Genomic DNA, 19636 nt, shown 5'->3' with positions numbered 1-19636 from the left:
CAGTGTTTAGAACTCTCAAAGCCTTCAAAAATCAGTTCCCACAACTTTTGCATGAAAAATTACCCATTAATAAAGGCCAGCAAACACCTCTTCACCATTAGAGAACTTAAAAACACCAAAAATTGCTAATTTTAGTTGGTTAATGTGAGTTTTTGTGGAAAACTAAAAAAATGACGCACTACTTAATACTGCATTTGTTGTAACTTGGTTCAGGTCAGCTTGGTCCCAAGAGAGGAAACTGCTTAGCTGACAACTTATATTCGCTCTGGGGTTATAGAAAATTTCTATCTTTGGCAGTTTTAGATTAGTTTATTCTCTTGAGTCTGTATTTTTTACTTTTGTGAGCATGTCATATGTTTTCTTTACTACTAGCTTTTTCTGGAATAAAAATAAATATGTTTCTACTTGTTTCAAATTTGTGTCCAGGAATTGAGTTTATGCCTTTCTTTATAAACTTTGAATCTTTTAGTTTTTTACCTCTTGTGGTCATTCTGCAATTCAGATGCAATCATTCCTTATGCTTCGGTAAGAAGTTACCACAATTTCAAATGACAACTAATAGTAGTCTGCATTTTCAGAGAAGAGAGTAAAGGCTGACTACCTATATTAAGATCCGAGGCATTATGTAATGTTTTAAAAGATTATATAACATACTGGCAGAACACCATGAGAGTTCATGAGATATATAGTGAGGCTTAGATTAAAATAAATCACAAAAAATATATTCTTTCTTTCCCTTTGCTTTGGAACAGAAAGAGAGAAATCAATCATTTGACTTAATTAAAAATGTAAGAACCAAATGTTGTGAACATTTACTGAGGTTTATAAATTTTTACTTGCATTAAGGTGCAATGGCTAATTGCTAAATACTGCCTCTCCCCCAGTCTGCAGCTAGAATTTTGTACTTTCATTCAGCAACTATAGCAGAGTGTCTGCCGTGTGCCAGACACTGTATTAGGTGTCGACTGTGCAGTGGTGAACAAGACACCAGTCCCCTGCTTCCAGGAATTCTCATTTTCTGCAGTGGCACAGTCTCATGCAAGCTCCTGGCAACCACTGTTCTACTTGGTGTCTCTGTGGGGTTGCCTGTTCTGGACGTTTTTTGTAAATGGAATCTTCCAATATAGAATGTTTTATGTCTGCCTTCTTTCACTTAACATAATGTTTTCGAGGTTCATCCATGTCATAGCATGTATCAGTACTTCATTTCTTTTTATGGCTAAGTACTGTTCCATTATATGGATAGACCACATTTTGTTTATCCATTTATTAGTGGATGGGCGTATGGATTTTTCCACTTTTTGGCTGTTGTGACTAACCCTGTTCTAAACATTTGTGTATGAGTTTTTGTGTGGCTATATGTTTTCAGTTTTCTTAGTAAGTACCTAGGAGTAGAATTTCCGGGTCTGTGGAGAGTGAATGGATCAGTGATAAGGTTAGCTTTGAAACTTGAGCAAGTTGTTGAATAAGTATCCCTAAAATGAAGGAATTGGATTAACTTATCTCCAAGGTCTCTTTTAAGTTTAAAATTCTGTAATTCCATTATTACTGTTTCTTATGCTATGTAGTTCAGGGGTTGGCAACTCTGGGGGCTAAATCCAGCCTGCAGCCTGCATTTGTATGACCAGCTAGGTAAGAATGATTATTACATTTTTACAAAGAGAAGATTATGTGACAGAGACTCATGAAGCCTAAAGTATTTACTGTCTGATCCTTTACAGAAGTTTGCTGACCCCTGCCGTAGTTTACTAAATATTGAAATGTATATAAAGCTAGAAACAAAGATGACAGTTAAATTTCATCACAGTTTATCTAAAATACTTGTCTTAGGTAACAGCTAACACTTTGATCTCTTTAATTACTTACACACACACATCATAAAGTATAATATACATACTGAAAAGTACCCAGTCTTAAGTATACTGCTTGATGAATTTCCACTAAGTAAAAATATTACATAACTAGCACTAGAAACAAAACATAACAAGCATCCAGGAACCTCTCTAATGTCCCTTCCAGTCACTCCAATGGTAATCACTATTCTGATTTATAACATATAACAGCATAATTTTGCCTGTTTTTGGCTTTATATAAATGGAATCATAATTTACAGTGTTTTGCGCCTGGCTTCTTCTACTCAGTGTTGAGAATCATCCATTTTGTTGCTTGTAGCAGTAGTTTTTTTCATTCTCTTTGCTGCTGTTTAATATTCTGCTTGTGTAACTTTGTCACAATTTATTATCCGTTTTACTGTTGATGGTTATTTAGGTTATTTTCTCTTTGGAGCTATTAAGATTGACAGTGTTGTAAACATGCTTATACCTGTCCTTTGTAAACATATATGTGCATTTTGGGGGGTCAGAGGGTATGCGTTTGTTCAGCTTTTACAGGTGTTGTCAAATACTTTTCCGAAGCACATCATACTCCAGCAATGTGTGAAAGTTCTAATTGCCCTGTACTCTCACCAATACTTGATGTTTTCTGTCCTTTATATTTCAGACATTCTGGTGGGTGTGTAGTGGTTTTAGTCCGCTTTCCTAATGACTAATGAAGTTGGGCCAATAATAATTTCTTTTAATAAGGAAATAATTGGCTTGATTGGGTTCCCTACCTTAAACAATTTTTTTTGTATCATTATTATTTGTATATATAGGACTAGTCGGGAAGCAATCTATTGTCATTTCTCCCTGTTGGTTTCCCTCAGTGCTGTATGGATTTTGTTGTAAACATGGAGTGGCTTTGTGCTGATACTGATTCTGATTTTGATTTCAGCGGCCCAGCCCAATCCAGCTTTACTCCCCTCCTTTTATATTGGCCCCAATCAAAGACAAGCAGACAGAGCTGGGAGAGACATTTGGTGAAGCGAGCCAGAAATACAATGTGCTCTTTGTGGGCTATTGTCTGTCTCACGACCAGCGCTGGCTTTTGGCTTCCTGCACTGACCTCCATGGAGAATTATTAGAAACATGTATTGTAAATATTGCTTTACCAAACAGGTGAGGAGCCTTGGTGTTTATGGTGTGTGTAAATTGATGCTGTGCCTTTTCTCAGATAATGGATCTTTCTAACTTTCCTATCTAAATGCAGTGGGTAACATGTGGGTGGGTTCTTTGGAATTTTCTTGGTTTTGTCGTACTAAATGATAGCTTTGATTCATTTGGGGGCCCTTTTCCATGTCTGTTTTAGATCACGGAGGAGTAAAGTATCTGCACGTAAAATTGGACTACAGAAGTTATGGGAATGGTGCATAGGTATTGTCCAAATGACATCTCTGCCCTGGAGAGTTGTAATTGGGCGACTTGGGCGTCTTGGCCATGGGGAACTTAAAGGTGAGAAATTCCTGAAACAAAGGAAAGGAAAAGGGCTGAGCTAATGTCATTAACTAAGCTGAGGGAGAAAATTATAAAGTTGGTAGTAAGAATAAAGCAGATTATATTTTCTGATTCTTTTAAATGTACAGGATAAACCAGTGGCTTTTAGACTTTTCATTAGCAACGAAATCATCACAAAGAAAATCTTAAATATAATATTGAACCCCAGTATATAAAACAGAAAAATATTTTTAATATAAAAATGATACTTGGTAAATTAGAATTTCTAACATTTATTTATATATTGTGAGAAGAACTAGTCAGTTTTAACTGGAAAATTTTATATCAGAGATTATGGATGAGAGTAGAAGTCATATACAGCCTTTACTTTCATTTGCTGGTTTTTTTTGATGGTTGCTGGTGATGAGCTTTGTATTTATTTTTGTTTCGGTGGCTTGATTGCAAGATAATCCTGATTGACAAGGACAAGTAGTTGCAAATTGGAAGAGTCTTTCTTCACATTGCCACTGTCTGATACTCTTCAGTGTGGAAATTTAAGAGAGCAGATTTTTTTAAGTTGAATCCCCCAATATATCTACTGACTGCTTACATTTCTTACCATAAATATAAGAAAGCACTAAAAGTAACTGCAACATAACACAACTGACCACCACAGGCAGCTGCCTTGCCTGGCGTTGAGCCCAGCTCATTTATTATCCTTGCGTAGCTACTTGTACAGTTTTATATGAGCAATATGAACAGGCCTAGATTATTAATTTAAAGCCCTATCGATTAATGACACATTTATAAAAAGTTCAGTATATGAATATAGGTGGGAGAAGTTTTTGTTTTTGTTTTTAATATTTATTTATTTTTGCGGTACGCGGGCCTCTCACTGTTGTGGCCTCTCCCGTTGCGGAGCACAGGCTCCGGACGTGCAGGCTCAGCGGCCATGGCTCACGGGCCCAGCCACTCCGCGGCATGTGGGATCTTCCCGGACCGGGACACAAACCCGTGTCCCTTGCATCAGCAGGCGGACTCTCAACTACTGCGCCACCAGGGAAGCCCTTTAGTATTTATTTATTTGATTTTGCCAGGTCTTAGTTGCGGCACATCGGCTCCTTAGTTGCAGCTCGCGGGCTCCTTAGTCATGGCATGCGAACTCTTAGTTGCCGCATGCATGTGGGATCTAGTTCCCTGACCAGGGATCGAACTCGGGCCCCCTGCATTGGGAGCGTGGAGTCTTAACCACTGCGCCACCAGGGAAGTCCCGGGAGAGGTTTTTTTCTAACATCTGCACGAAAGCAAGCATATGTCACAAATTAGCTTGGTGGTTTTGCACGTGCCAAGTATATATCGGAACAGAGTTGGCAAACTTTCTTTGTAAAGGGCAAGGTAGTAAATATTTTTGACCTTGCAGGTTAGCTGGTCACTGTTGAACTACTCAACTCTGCTACTGTAATGCCAAAGCAGCCATAGACAATACCCCAGTGAATTGGTGTGGCTGTTCCAATAAAACCTTGTTTACTAACAGGTGGTGGGCAGGATGTGAGCTGTGGACCGTAGTTTGCTGACCCTTGCGTTAGAGTGTGCATCTTATTTCTTTACATGAAATTTATATCTGGTATTTGTGGAAACCCTGAAATAAAACCCCTGATATAGATGTAACTTGCCTTGTAGTAAGTGCCTAAGTGAGTTAATTATTAGGGTTTAACAGCAATTTATACAAATATTATATAATATGTATTAAGTGTTTTCTTAGGAATCTATTATACACAGAATTTTTTTGTATTAAATTATACTGTAGACCAATAGAAAATATTATCCTTTTCATTTTTAAAAGAATATTATAATGAGTCTGTATCAGTAGCCTGGAGGTCTAATACATTAGGGGATTCATCATTTCATTTCTGTCAGAATTCCTATCTTCTCTCTTAGTATGCCTTTTAGTCAATCTTATTTCTTAAAGGCTTTGAGCTACTCTTAACCCTTGGGAAAAGTTAGAATATAATAGAAAAGAAGTAGAGGGGATAAAAATGTAGCCTAGTAGTCTAGTTACTTGGTATTTTGGAAAATTATTAAAGCCATCGCCTTCCCTTTTATGATTTTTTAGAAGGGACACACTCTTCTTTCTTATCTCTTGGGGGAGAAGAATGTAAGTGTGACTGAGGGCTCCATCAAAAGACTGAGAGCAAATGTACTTTCAAGGAGTAAAAACACAGAGAAAAGCCTAGTGTCCAGGACATCAGCCTCCCAATCTACAGTTTCTTCCTTTGGGGAACTGAGGTCTGCACCACGTTGCATTTCTGTGGGGCAGTATCAGATATGAGTCCACAGATTTCAGAGTCAGTTTTGTGAATCTCTGTTCTTTATCACCAGAGTGTTTGTGATAAAAATAATCATACTGTCTTTTCCTTCTTACTTGGTTTTTATATACCAAACTCACTTCTCTTTGGTATTTCTGTGGTTTTTAAAAATACTCCCTCCTGTATGTTCCTTGACCCTTTTATTTCAGCCACTTCAGTTCAGTGTTCATTAGGAATATGAAATGTGAAAGTTTTTTTTTTTCACTTGCTTTTTAAGGGGAGAGCAGGTTGTTTGAAAAAAGTATATGGAGGTAGAGAGGTGGAGTGGTGTTACATCAGTGGGATGTGACATGACAGCAGTGTATGGCTGCAGTAATGTGACGTGCTTCATGTGTGTCGGGGGTCAAAATAAAGGGAGTACCAAGTGCTTTTCAATTCCTGGAGTAACATTACCCTCAACAGTTCTGTGAGGAGACGTAGTGCTTTTGTTTGGAGGCAATAAACAGACGATAGAAAATTTATGACATCTTTTTAATCTGAACAATTAATGTGGCATCATTTGGAGCACTTTACTTGCACCCATTGCTTTGGACATGCCAGGAAAGGGTCCCCTTCGTTTCTTCTGCTGCTTGCATTTCATGAAACAACCAATCTACGCTAGCAGTAAACAAAACTGAGGTTCACCCCAAACTGTGCTCTCTTCTAAAGAAAAGTGTTCATAGGGGTAGTGAAAGAACCAGACCTGGAGAAGGAGAAAGGACAGAACATACTGGCATCACCATTGAAAACTATTTTAAGTGCCTAAGTCTGCCCGGGTCTGTGCCGGACTCAAAGGTCATTTCAGACATGATTTCAGCCTCTATAGTCGTTGGCCTTTGTTTCTTTGTTAATGAAGTGTAATCGAGGTCAAGTAACATTTTCTTTGTAGCAAGGAGGGGAACCTCTATAAAGCCATATTCCCTTCAGGGCCCAATCCTGGAAATTCAATTATCAGGCAAAACTGGTAAAATGCTCAAACCTCACATCAATATGAATTTCTGAAGACTGTGTGCGATTGTGATATTTGATTCCAGATTGGAGTATCCTCCTTGGAGAATGTTCACTACAGACAATCAGTAAACGGCTCAAGGACGTGTGCCGGATGTGTGGAATCTCTGCCGCAGACTCTCCTTCTATCCTTAGTGCCTGCCTGGTTGCCATGGAGCCCCAGGGGTCCTTTGTAGTGATGCCAGGTAAATCTCGTCAGTTTTGTTAATTAGGTATCAGAACAGTCCAGTCCATTCAATCTTAAGTCCACACACAAGTATAGAATGATCTTTATTATCTTTATGAGAAAAAATTGTACTTAGGGCTCAAAATGGAAACCATCTGGTCTCTTCCAAGGGGAGTGGTTTGTGATTTTATCATCTTTGTTGACCATCACTTGGGAGAGAGCCCAAGTCCTGGGTGTGATTGAGAGCTCTTAGAGTCCTGGCGAATTATTTGACCCCAACCTGTTGTTAGTTTATGAAGTTCACCCTCCAAAAATGACTTAAGCGGGCACCAACATGATACGTATTTTAATACCCTTTTGAAGAAAGGTATTTGATAGACTCTTCAAGCAGCCTCAAGAGGACGTTTAGAGTCTCTCTGTGGTTGAGGATGAATGTGAAGTAGACAGGGGTAGAGCATTTATCACAGTGTCTGGTAGCCACAGTAACTCAGTAAGTGCCAAGATGTGGGCAGATGAAACATCATGGCCACAGAATTTTTTTAAAAACAGCAACTAAGCTGTTTTATAATTTAATAGCTAAGAAGTTTTATACTTTTTAAACCTGTTTTTACCATCCAGGTATTTCTTTGATCAAACAGCAGACCCTTGTCCCCTCCCTGTAAAAACCAACAGAAGTGTTGTGGTATGAGGACGTGGTTGCTTGTGGCCAGTCTAGAGAGAGACAGATGTCTGTACTGGCCTGCTGGTCAGACCTTGGGTTAATTGTCACCTGCACCAGTTGGGCAAGTTACATCATTTCTTTGTGTTCTGTCCTCCTCATGAAATGGGGGTAGTAGTTCCTACCTCTGAGGTGTAGCTTTGATGATTGAATGATATGATATGAATAAAGAATTCAGTACAGAATCTGGCATGTAGTATGCATTCAATAAATACTAGTTGTAACAATTATTAGTTGAATGATACCATTTCTACAGAATTGCATGGTTTGGGGGAACAGTCCGTTATAAATTATTAGCAGTCACAGGAGGAAAGAAAGTTTTATTTTTAGAAATACTTCTTATTTAAGTAATTAAAACATATTTGGTTGACTCAATCCAGTTTTTTCCTAACCTTGCCAGTGTGGAATGTGGCTTGAGTTATCATAGCTATCTGCTCTGAGTCAGTTTCTCGAAATATTTAGACAAGTGGGCTCAACTGTAAATGTGTACCCATCATGGCGGTTGTGTCAGACTCACAGCAGTCCAGCTCGGGTCATTTCTGGAGTTGTTCACTGCTGCACAAAGGCATTGATACATTTTCCCCCCTTTTTAAGATGCTGTCACAATGGGCTCTGTTTTTGGCCGAAGTACTGCACTGAACATGCAGTCATCTCAACTTAACACCCCTCAAGATGCTTCTTGTACACACATCTTGGTGTTCCCAACATCGTCAACCATCCAAGTGGCTCCAGCCAACTATCCCAATGAAGATGGGTTTAGCCCCAACAATGGTGAGTGGAAGACCCTGTATGCATAGAGCGGCTCCGCTCCTTCAGCAAGACACAGTGCTAGAGTAAAGAGTCGCCTGGCCGCTGCAGGTTCTTCTGTGTCGTAGTAAACAGCATATGAAACGTGAAGAGGGAACTGAAGGTTTGAGAATCTTTTTGGTTTTGAAGATTTAATTTGCACTGTTGCCAAGACCAAATAAACACTTTCCTCTCTTGGGTAATTAACTTTCTCCTGTTTTTCATTAACGGCAAAAAAATAGTATCTGCTTGATAGTGTCCTGTACATGGGTGTCACTCTTTCAATAAAGATTTCTTGATCTGATTTGAAATGTATGAAGACTGCTAGGCAGTATGAAGATAGCACCTGTCTTTAGCTGATCATTGGGAATCTAACTTGCTCTAAAACAACTCCTTATTTGATTAGTCTTGAAATTTTTTTCTAAGTAATTTATTTTTGGCTGTATTGGGTCTTCGTTGCTGCGCGGGCTTTCTCTAGCTGCGGCGAGCGGGGGTGGCTCTTCGTTGCGGTGCGCGGGCTTCTCCTTGCGGTGGCTTCTCTTGTTGTGAAGCACGGGCTCTAGGCACTTGGGCTTCGGTAGTTGTGGCATGCGGGCTCGGTAGTTGTGGCTCGTGGGCTCTAGAGTGCAGGCTCAGTAGTTGTGGCACCCGGGCTTAGTTGCTCTGTGGCATGTGGGATCTTCCTGGACCAGGGCTCCAACCCGTGTCCCCTGCATTGGCAGGTGGATTTTTAACCACTGCGCCACCAGTGAAGTCCCCTTATTTGATTATTCTTAATAGATTTTTATGGTTTGAATATCTTAAGGCATTTGTTAAGCAATGATTATTTATAAACTGTAAAATGTTCAATATTATGCAGCCGTTTGCATTGTTTTTTGAAGAATTTTTAGCAGCTACCAACATTTACTCCTGTTAAATGGGGAGGGTAAAAGGATACTGTCCTGCGTGTGTGTATATAGAAAACACATATAATATCACAGTGTAATAATAAATACAGAAAAAGGATCAGCAAAAATGTTCATGGTGATTGGGTTTCCCCTTTTATACTTTTCTTTTTCCAAATTTTCCAAATTTTCTGCTGTGCATGTACCTTACTTTTATGATATGGGAGAGAGGATTTCTTAACAAAAACATCATGCTTTGATCTGCTCGTATAATAGGCCTCCAGTTTGAGGGCAAGTTCACACTTATTAACATGCATTAATTCAGCCTTAAGTATTTTAGATGCTAATTGGATGCATAGATGGTGTCTGCTGTTTTCTTGGATGGTGTCAGTTTTAACTTTAATAATTAAATTGCTTCTTTAGCTGTTTTGCCTTCTTTTTATGTGCCTTTGGAGGCTATGCAGAGTGCAGAGTTTTACGTTCTTTATTTCTCCGTTCTGTTAATACCTCACATTAGGAGATCATTGGAGAGAGTACAAAATGCAAGAATAATTTGCAGCACCTTGAACCCAGTGGGCACGCATTAAGCCTTACTAAGTTGTTAACAACACATGCCTGTAATAGTCATAGGCCAATAAACTGTGCATTGGTTTAAATTGGGGCTGTGGATTAGCTTTTTAATTTTTGTCCTTTTTTTCTCTCCCTCTAGATGACATGTTTGTTGACCTTCCATTCCCAGATGATATGGACAATGATATTGGCATATTAATGACTGGGAACCTCCATTCCTCTCCCAACTCCTCCCCAGTTCCCTCCCCAGGCTCTCCTTCTGGAATTGGTGTGGGCTCTCACTTCCAGCATAGTCGGGTAAGGACGACTTGAAATAGGTTGTTTAAAACCACCTCAGCCTTCAGGAAAATCCTCCAGAAGTGCTGTCGTCTTTTACTACACGCACCTTTCTCCCTGATGGTCTTGGTCCCTGGTACAAGAGGAGTAAGTGTGGGACAGCGACCCTGTAGTTCCATTTCGAACAAAGCAGGAATTCTAAAGAAATGTTATTATTATTCCTGATGAATGTGTTTAATCAGAATAGTCCCATTACAGCTGCAAGGGTTTTATGCAGTTACTGTGTTCTGAGCAAAAATTAATTTTGGTTGCTTGCTGCTTCCCAGTTATTTTTTAATTTTTTGCCAGAACAGTGGCTTTTCAGAGGCTAGTTCAATAACCCTGCTTATTTAACATTCAGAGTAACTGTGTTAATTGAATAACACATTGTTGATGGTTAATTAATTCGGAAAGGAGCTTAACTGGTCTTGGTTTAGGTCATGGCGCCTTTATTTAGGCGTGTTAGGTGTTCTCTGTGGCCAGCCTGCGGGAGTGGGAGGAGCCCACAGGAGGCTGAGTTTGGAGAAGTGCGCAGGTTAGTACCAGCATTATCAAGGGAAAAACAGGGCTTACAGCTGCTTTCACCTTTAAATATCCCAGGATATTGGAGGTGAAGTAGCAGACGATTGAGGCGTTAAAGTTTCTGCCATCAGCTCACGTTAAGTTTCTTTAAAAGCTAGGTGATTCATGCCTTATCACTGTATTACACTTTTTACTTAAAATGTTAAGAGATTGAGGGGTTAAGACACAGAAAAATAGCTATGTCTAATATCTTAAACTGGACAAGTATAAGCAACCTGCTTACACTCATTAGGCACAAAGATGTTCTTCGAGGACTTAGGTTTCTGTCAGGTGGGACTTTTATTGCCAGCCCTGAGTTCACTGAAGGACAGTCTAGAGAAAAGAAGATTGAAAACTTTAGTTTCAGAGAAGATGAAACCAGGGAAGGCCACCTCAGTAGACTGCCCTCATGTTACTGCCTGCCCCCTAATTCTCCCTTCTGCAAGGAAGGGATTGTAAATGTCTCTGTTTCCTCCAGTCATTTGCCAGTTAATGACAATTTATTGGTTCATTGGAGATTGTTGTGATGGGGACCAAAAACACAAATTTTACACGGGATAGTTTTAATTTAGGATTAACGTGAATTCTAGAGGCAAATAGCATTGCAGCTAAGAATGCATGCCCTGGAGCTTGATAAATATCGCTCTGAATTATAGCCGAACATCTTCCTAGCTTTGTGACTTTGGGCAAGCTTACTTTACCTTTCTCAGCCTTAGTTACCTTATCTGTGAAATGGAAATAATAGCAGCTACCTCCCAGTACTGGTTGTTATAATTTAGCTCCTCCGTTAACAAAGAATTGGTAACTGAAGTGTAGTGTTAGTTTTGTGAGAAACAGAGGCGTGCTTTATTTTCTCCCTGTGTTGGCACCTCAAGCCACTGAATGTCACACTTCAAACAGTACTATGCTGAAGCTGGTCAGGTGGCCTTTTCTAATCCTGAGCACCTGCAGCCAGGTGACCCTGAGAGGCTTTTGGCATTTCCTCGTTCCGAACCATTAAACATTCTTTGATATCCAGTTAAGAAATTACCACAGGAGAAAAAATTTGTTCAAGGTTGCAGTAAGTTTTTATTTTTTAACCAACTCAGAAATGATACAACTTGGTGTAGTAGTTGAGGATTTTTTTTTTCTTCCTTAAACAGAAGGCTTTTGAGAACAAATGGATGACTTATTATTGCTTTTGCATAAAAGGTACATTTTCAACTCTCGAAGCTAGCTAAGAGTCAAAGAAGGAAAATGTCAACTGCAGAAACGCCCAGTGGCTCTCACAGGAGTCCCTTATTACCGGGACTGCTGTAAATTGAAACAGGGCTTCTTCAGGAGCAGATCTCACGCTGCTGGCAGGTCAGATACCGGTGAAGTGTTAGAACGTTATTAACAGTGGACAGTCAGGTGTGCGTGTGTATTTTTGGTTGGTTGCTGGTGAAAGAGCATGTGGGTGTGGTGGTACCTTCAGCTGTCAGATTCCACTCTTTCCATTTTTAGTTTATTACCTAATAATGCCACGGAGCAGATTTTACATTCTGCAGAAGAGGAAACAGAGAAAAGAAACCTGTATTTACTTGGCTGATGTTGTTAGTTTCACTGGTACCTTCTTCCTGAGCCATAGTTTTCATCAGATATCTGTGTGTGCAGCAAAGACACTGCCTCCCCTGTTGACCTTTCTTGGTCAGTTGACATTTTGGTGTGAGATGCTGCCAGGAAGGGGATTAGTCACTACAGTGTGCAGGGAGAATTGATAAAAAGTTGGGTGAAGGTGGTCAAAAAGCACAAACTTCGAGTTATAAAATAAGTGTCCTGGGGATGTAATGTATGGTGATTTTAGTTAATAATACCATATTGTATATTTGAAAGTTACTGAGAGTAGATCTTAAAAGTTCTCATCAGAAGAAAAACAATTGTAACTCTGTATGGTGGTGGATGTTAACTAGACTTATTGTGGTGATTATTTCCCACAGTTAGAATCATTATGTTGTACACCTGAAACTAATATGTCATATCAATTTCTTTTAAAAAGTTGGTTTTTAAAAAAGCTTTATTTGGTAATAAATGCTAATCATGCTTTTGGGACTTTGTTTTTCAGAGCCAGGGTGAGCGTCTTCTTTCTAGGGAAGCGCCTGAGGAGCTGAAACAGCAGCCTCTGGCCCTTGGGTATTTTGTATCGACTGCCAAAGCTGAGAATCTCCCCCAGTGGTTTTGGTCATCGTGTCCCCAGGCTCAGAACCAGTGTCCCCTCTTCCTCAAGGTTGGTTTGGTGTTGTATTTGAAGTTGGGGCGTGAGTGACTTATGCTCAAAATCAGTCTTGGTTAGAATTTGCCTTGGGCACCGTCGTCTTATTCTGCTCCCCGACTCGCTCACATCTACTTAAGAGTCTGAGGGTATGTTAATTACAGGTAGAGGTGAAGAGCAGAATTTAGGAGAGGAGCCCAAAACCATGTCACAAAGAAATGAATGACATTCACCCAAGGAGGAGACTTCCCGCGGCCCAAAGGACACATCTAGGGTGGCCACGTGTTTCTGTATAAGGCACTGCGGTCAGGGAAGTTACGCCGGGGGGATGATGAAGACTAGTTGTCCTCTTCCTCCACTGCCACAGGCAGTCAGCGTTCCTTTTTAGAGTAGGGCAGGAGTCAGCTAAAAAATTCCATGTTTCTGCTTGCGCCTTCCTGTATATTTCTTGGAAATTTTTAATCCAAATTAAGAGCTAAAAACAAAAGATCTGTCACTTCCAGTTTGGATGAGAGAACCTAGAATGAAATCCATGGATTGCCAAAAAGCCAACGGTTTGACAACACACTGTATTGGCAGAGCTGTGGGGAGCTGGCCCTGGTACGGTGGGAAGGCCAAATATTACAACCCTGCACATTTCCCTTTGGATGCAGAAGTCCCACTACAGAGTAATCACTAAGATACACACACGTACACGTACACACACACACACACACACACACACACAAATCTGGAAGGTTAAAACCAAAAACAATTGAAGTAATTTTCTTTTCCTGATGACTTTAACATAGTATTATGAAATCAAAGATTTATATAAAAATCCTGCAATCTCTCAATTAGAATTACTAGTCTGAACCTAGATTTATCTTTTCTTCTCTGAAAAGTATACACATTCTTTAGCTCTGTTTACTGAAAAGGCTCAGGAGCCATGATAGCCTAGCAGCAATAAACAGCTTTATTGACACAATTATGGTTTCTCAATACTGTTTATCATTCAAAAGAACCAGAGTTCTTTGAGGAAATGACTGATTCCAGGGCTAAAGTAAGAAATATTCGAGGTGTACCTGAGACATCCTGTCATGCCTAAAAAGCAAGAAAGCTACCAAAGATTATTAGAGTCTTATCAAAGGACCCAGTAGCCAACTTGGAGGGGTTCCCATTGCCCAGGGATGGGATGATTTAGTCATTAAAATGAACAATGGTGGCAGTAGATTGACATCAATCTATGGGTTCATAGTTGTGCTGAAAAACAAAACATTTGTAAGTCACCTTTTGAAGCTGCCAGAACAGCAGCTCATTAATCAGAAAATTGAAAAGTAAGGAGAATCAAGCATTTATATCGCCTCTTCTTTTTTTTTTTTTTTGCGGTACGCGGGCCTCTCACTGTTGTGGCCTCTCCCGTTGCGGAGCACAGGCTCAGAGGCCATGGCTCACGGGCCCAGCCGCTCCGCGGCATGTGGGATCTTCCCAGACCAGGGCACGAACCCATGTCCCCTGCATCGGCAGGCGGACTCTCAACCACTGCGCCACCAGGGAAGCCCATATATTGCGTCCTCTTATATTTTGCAATTAATAAAGTAAAACTATACTAAAACTGTTAAGTTAAAAATTGATGGGGAACTTTATAGTAGATGGACTGTGCTGGTACTTGCTGGATCCAGGGATCTGTCATATTCTGATGACAGCAGACATCAGGTGCCTTTGGATGTGATGCTGTAAGAAGAGCACAGAACCGGTTATGAAGTACGGGGATCAGGATAGAAGACCACCACAACAACACAGTCAGCCACATCCCGACTGTGGAGCCTTCTACAGATTAAAACCTGAAGAGGGGGCTTCCCTGGTGGTGCAGTGGTTGAGAGTCCACCTGCCGATGCAGGGGACGCGGGTTGGTGCTCTGGTCCGGGAAGATCCCACATGCCGCGGAGCAGATGGGCCCGTGAGCCATGGCCGCTGAGCCTGCGCGTCCGGAGCCTGTGCTCCGCACGGAGAGGCCACAACAGTGAGAGGCCCGCGTACCGCAAAAAAACAAAACAAAACAAAAAAAACCTGAAGAGGGACACTAATTATTTTCAGTCCATTTGCAAAGCTAGCTTTTTTTTTTTCCCTCTACCCTGGGATATGGAGTTATTTGGGATCACATTGGGGTTACTGAGCAGCTTAAATTCATGGACTTAGAATAGAAGCCCTGACTACAATGGACTTTAGAGCATCTCCTTCTGGTAGACGTGGCCTTATTTCTGCCCCATGGTTGATTAGACCACGAAGGTAACTGTCTTTGTTCTTTCACCAGGCTTCGCTACATCACCACATTTCTGTAGCACAGACGGACGAACTTCTCCCTGCCAGGAATTCTCAGCGGGTTCCACATCCTCTTGACTCCAAAACCACGTCTGATGTTTTAAGGTAGATTCAGACCTAGGCAACATAGCAGTAGAGTTTGAAATGATATACTTTACTCTTGTTTTTCCAAGGTGTTTTAATTAAAGTGTGGTATTTGTGGAAGAGGTGCTACCTCTTGTGCAGTGGAGCACTGTCTGATTAGCCAGTGAGAGCCACATCCCCCCGCAATACCTGCATAGGACAGACAGTGTAGCATACTTTGTTAAATCCGGTAGTTATGTGCAAGTACAACTGCCCTTTTTTCCCATTCAGAGGAGGCATTTCATGGTGATGAAAATAGATCAGAATAAGGGGGTGGATAGTTAGAAGACAAAGTCTGGAACTTAAAGCACTTGACTTTGGAAACATTTTCTGCCCTCCCTGACATAGATTATGTAAATAAAGTTAAGTAAAACATAAATTCCATAGCTGGGAAATACCTCCCAGATTTGTCTTGTACTTTAGCAGGCTGTAAACATTCCTCATGTACCTTGAGAAAATACGCAAGCTCTACCTAATGTTTTCTAACTCTTAAATGATTTGGAAATTATAGTTAAAGCAAGAACCTACCTAATCTACATGATTTTGGCTTCCAGGGCCTCTAGAGCAACCCTGTCCAATAGAAGTATAATGTGAGTCACATATAATTACTAGTTTAATGTGGCTACTAGAAAAGTTTTAAAAAGAAATCAGTGAAGTTAATTTTAGTAATAACTTTATCGGTTATATAAAAACATGTGATAACGATGTCAAAATATAAAAAATAGTATCATTTGAACAGTAATCAATATAAAAATATTCATGAGCTGTTTTCCATGCTTTTTTAAATACTAAGTCTTTGAAATCCCGGTGCCTGTTCTCTATGTACAGCATATCTGAGTTCACGGAGTTGGGGGCCGGTGGCTGCCATATTGGACAGTGCAGGTCTAGAAGGAAGGGGGGACATGAGGAAACGAACTCTGGGAAAGAGCTTGGGGCAACTTATGAAATGATATTAGGCCTTCTTCCTGCTGACACTGGCACGTTAGAACTTTCAGACCAGCCTTAACTTTTGTCGTGCCTGATGCCCTGACCCGTGTGTTCTCTCCGGCAGGTTTGTTTTGGAGCAGTACAACGCTCTGTCCTGGCTCACGTGCAATCCGGCCACCCAGGACCGTACCTCCTGCCTTCCCGTCCACTTTGTGGTGCTCACTCAGTTGTACAACGCCATCATGAATATACTCTAATTGGAAAAGCACTTGTTCTCTCTGGCTCAGTTCCTTCTCCCCGCAACCTCAGTCCAAGGAACCTGCTACACTCTTCAAATACCCTACTCCCTCCTCCTGAGACCACTCTGCACAGTCCTGCACTGTGATTACTTCTCAGCAGGCACATGTCATTTCTGCAGTGTTCATTACCAGAGTGACTCACAGACAGACACTTCTCTCATGGACCTGGAAACTTCCATAAGCAGTGACTTTCAGCCAGTGTTATGGTGTGTGCGGCCCCAAACCACTGGGCCACAGGAAGTTTTTTGTTGTTGGTTTTCAAGAGGGAACCAGAAGAGACAGTATCCTTTTGCACAAGAGTCTGTGTTTTCAGCCTCTGTTTAATAAGGGCAGTTCAGCCCTCTGGATGAAATCCTCTAGTTATTGGTGTACGGCCTGTGGGTTACCTGAACTCCATAATCTGGGACTTTTGAGAAACAAGAACCAGCTCAAGTACATGATTTCATAATGGGGTTTCTGTCTCCCTAGTGCTCCCATCTAGATTGGCATGAGTGCTTTGGTTGACTTTATACCTGTGTGTAGATACAGAAGGTCTGGAGACATCTTCATTTTGTTTATTTATTTTAGGTTGTTTTGTCATATGGTTTTTGTGACTTACTTTTAATTTTTTTAATTCGCAAGGACCAGGTACAGTAGCTGAAACCCAACTCAGATCCACCATAGGATTCTTTGACTACATACCTCTGTCCTAGAAGCCAGAAAAGGAGTGAAAACAAATCGGGGAGATCCTGCTTACAAGTAATATATTCAAAACCACCCAGCAGTAGGTTTTGTTGAGAATAAACTGGGTAAACATTCTGCCATATTCCTTATTAAAAGTGGCCAGCGTTTCCTGAAGGACATTTTTATACAGAAGGCAGTCAAGCTCAACCCAGAGCCATGGAGGCAAGTACCTTCACTAGTTTTATATAGTCACAATGGAAATATATTTTCTAGTGAATTCTTACTGAAAGCCAGGTCTCTCCTCTCATTAGATCAAAAGGGACTCATGTATATATCACAATCGAAAGTGTTTGCTCATAAAATCAGTTATAAATATGGTAAATTTTTTCTGGACCATAGGAATATTATTTCAAAGAAATATTCAACTTAACCATTAAATTAGTACTTGAAGTTGAGCCTTCGTGGTGGGACTTTTTTTAAAAAAACATGCCTTTTTAAATCATTAAGGCTAATTGAAGTATTTTATCCAGGCCCGAGAGGGTTGTCTTTAGGACTCCATTTCTACCCCTACCTTGCTGTGCGTTTCTGTCTGAGGGCAGTGGGCGTGGGCTTGCCTCCCATGAGCCGCTCTGGTCAGGCTGTTGAGCTCTAGTCACCTGTGGAGAGAATCATGCAAATTTTAAAAGTTCTTCCAAGAGACTTCCATATTCTGGTTATTAACAAAAAAAAGGAAAAATGTAATAACTGATATGATTTTGTAAAAGTATTTTTCTTGAAATAATCTAACGTTTAAAACATATTAAAAAAAAAGTTGTGTGGTGGGAATGTGAAAGCAGAGAAGTAACTTGTAAATGGATAATTTTGTTCTCTGTACCACCAATTGGGGGGGAGGGGTCGACTTTCGCAGTGTATAGGTTAAAAAAATCTGATATATCAAACCATTTGTATCTAATGTGTACAGTGTAAAATTGACTTTAAAAATATTGCAGTGCTATTTTTTCTTAATCAGAAAGGAAAAATTCTCAAGGCCTTTTGAAGAGCATAAGATGATGAAGATTGTAAACTTGTATAAAACTATCTTGGTGAGAAGACAAATTGTAAAGTAGATATTTGTAATCTTTTACCACTTTGGGGTTGCTTTTTTTCCCAGAATTCATCAGAACTTTGAATTTTTTTTTTTTTTAAATGGGCTGTTTTTAATGCAGGGGCTTTTCTTCCCTAGAAACCCAATTCTCAGCAAAAAAAAAAAGAAAAAAAATACAAAAAACAAAAAAACCCCTACAAAAATTGAAAAAAAAAAAAAGGCAGCAAAGGGTAGTTTTCATCTGGTGTCTTTTATTTAAGTTTTTTAAGTTAAGAAAAGCTGGTGACATATTTATACGTTTTTGTGCAAAAATAAATGAATGGCAATAGATTTTAAAAAAATCTTATTATGTACTTCTGTGTGAAAAAGTCTGTATAATATTTCCCTTAAATATGCATTATTTTACTTGTGAGTTTTTTACTGAATTAATCTGAAATGTACAAGCCCTGGATTTGCTACAGAGTGAGAACTTATTTTATTTTTTTTTTATTTTTAATTTTGGAAATTCTGCAGAAATCAGAACTCTTACCATGGTTTGAACTAAAGAGGGGAAATGGGGGAGGGGAGAGGGGTGGGATTGTCCAGCATGCTTGTATGTATATTTCAGAACCTTTTTTAAATGTAAAAGCTGTACATTTCTGGGAAGTTCTGAATTTCTTTTGTTTCCTTTTTTTCCTTCAAGCATTTTGCAGTGAGCTTCTTTTATATATAGCAAACAATTTGAAAGAATACAAAAATATGTGAAGTTCATTTAAAAAAACTACAGTATAGCGCTGGTACAGTACACTAAAAGACTTTGATAAAAAGAAACAATACTAAAAGGCCTCCATTTTAAATGTCATTCATATATACCTTGTGAATGAGAGCTATATACTTTTACACACTTTTTTAGAGGAATAAATTATTGAATTACTGAAACGTTGAGTGGCTTTTTTCCCCTTCCATCCTGCTTTTGTAATGGGAGTGATCTACGCCTATTCAAAAGGTGTTAAGTATTATGAACAGTCCTTGACCAGCAGCCAGGCTCTACCTTCCAGCGTAAAGTTTTACTCCCCTGATCAGCACATCTCGTAGCTGTTCTCAGACGGTTTTCACATATTCCAGGATACAAGGGCATTCCTGGATCAGTTTTAGCGTGCACACACACACACACAGCATTGGATTTGGAGCTCTGGTGTTTAGTTCCTTAACTGTTCTGAGTAGGTCACATCTAACAGTGATCACACGTGTAACAGTGAGCTACTTGTCTCCTAGCTCTTAAGATTGCGGTCAATACTAGAACAGTTTACAAGTCTGTTTTCTACTTGCTTTCTCTTCACGGTCTCAGCCAGTTTCTTTTTGATGT

The 19636-nt window shown here is 39.9% G+C and overlaps 1 protein-coding gene across 5 annotated transcripts in view; it reads left to right on the top strand.

Annotated features, from left to right (window-relative positions):
* MED13L (mediator complex subunit 13L) overlaps positions 1-19209 on the top strand; it is a 297225-nt gene extending 278016 nt beyond the window's left edge. For all 5 annotated transcript variants that reach the window (XM_067700702.1, XM_067700701.1, XM_067700706.1 and 2 more), the window contains 8 exons: positions 2773-2996; positions 3187-3329; positions 6691-6849; positions 8143-8319; positions 9928-10085; positions 12748-12909; positions 15188-15300; positions 16370-19209. In XM_067700702.1, coding sequence (XP_067556803.1) covers positions 2773-2996; positions 3187-3329; positions 6691-6849; positions 8143-8319; positions 9928-10085; positions 12748-12909; positions 15188-15300; positions 16370-16502 — 1269 coding nt within the window. In that variant the 3' untranslated portion in view covers positions 16503-19209. The remainder of the gene's footprint in view (positions 1-2772; positions 2997-3186; positions 3330-6690; positions 6850-8142; positions 8320-9927; positions 10086-12747; positions 12910-15187; positions 15301-16369) is intronic.
* Positions 19210-19636: the final 427 nt, after the last annotated feature.

The sequence above is a fragment of the Pseudorca crassidens genome, chromosome 12 (assembly GCF_039906515.1).
Source record: "Pseudorca crassidens isolate mPseCra1 chromosome 12, mPseCra1.hap1, whole genome shotgun sequence".
Lineage (NCBI taxonomy): Eukaryota > Metazoa > Chordata > Mammalia > Artiodactyla > Delphinidae > Pseudorca > Pseudorca crassidens.
This window is presented reverse-complemented; position numbering and strand designations above follow the sequence as displayed.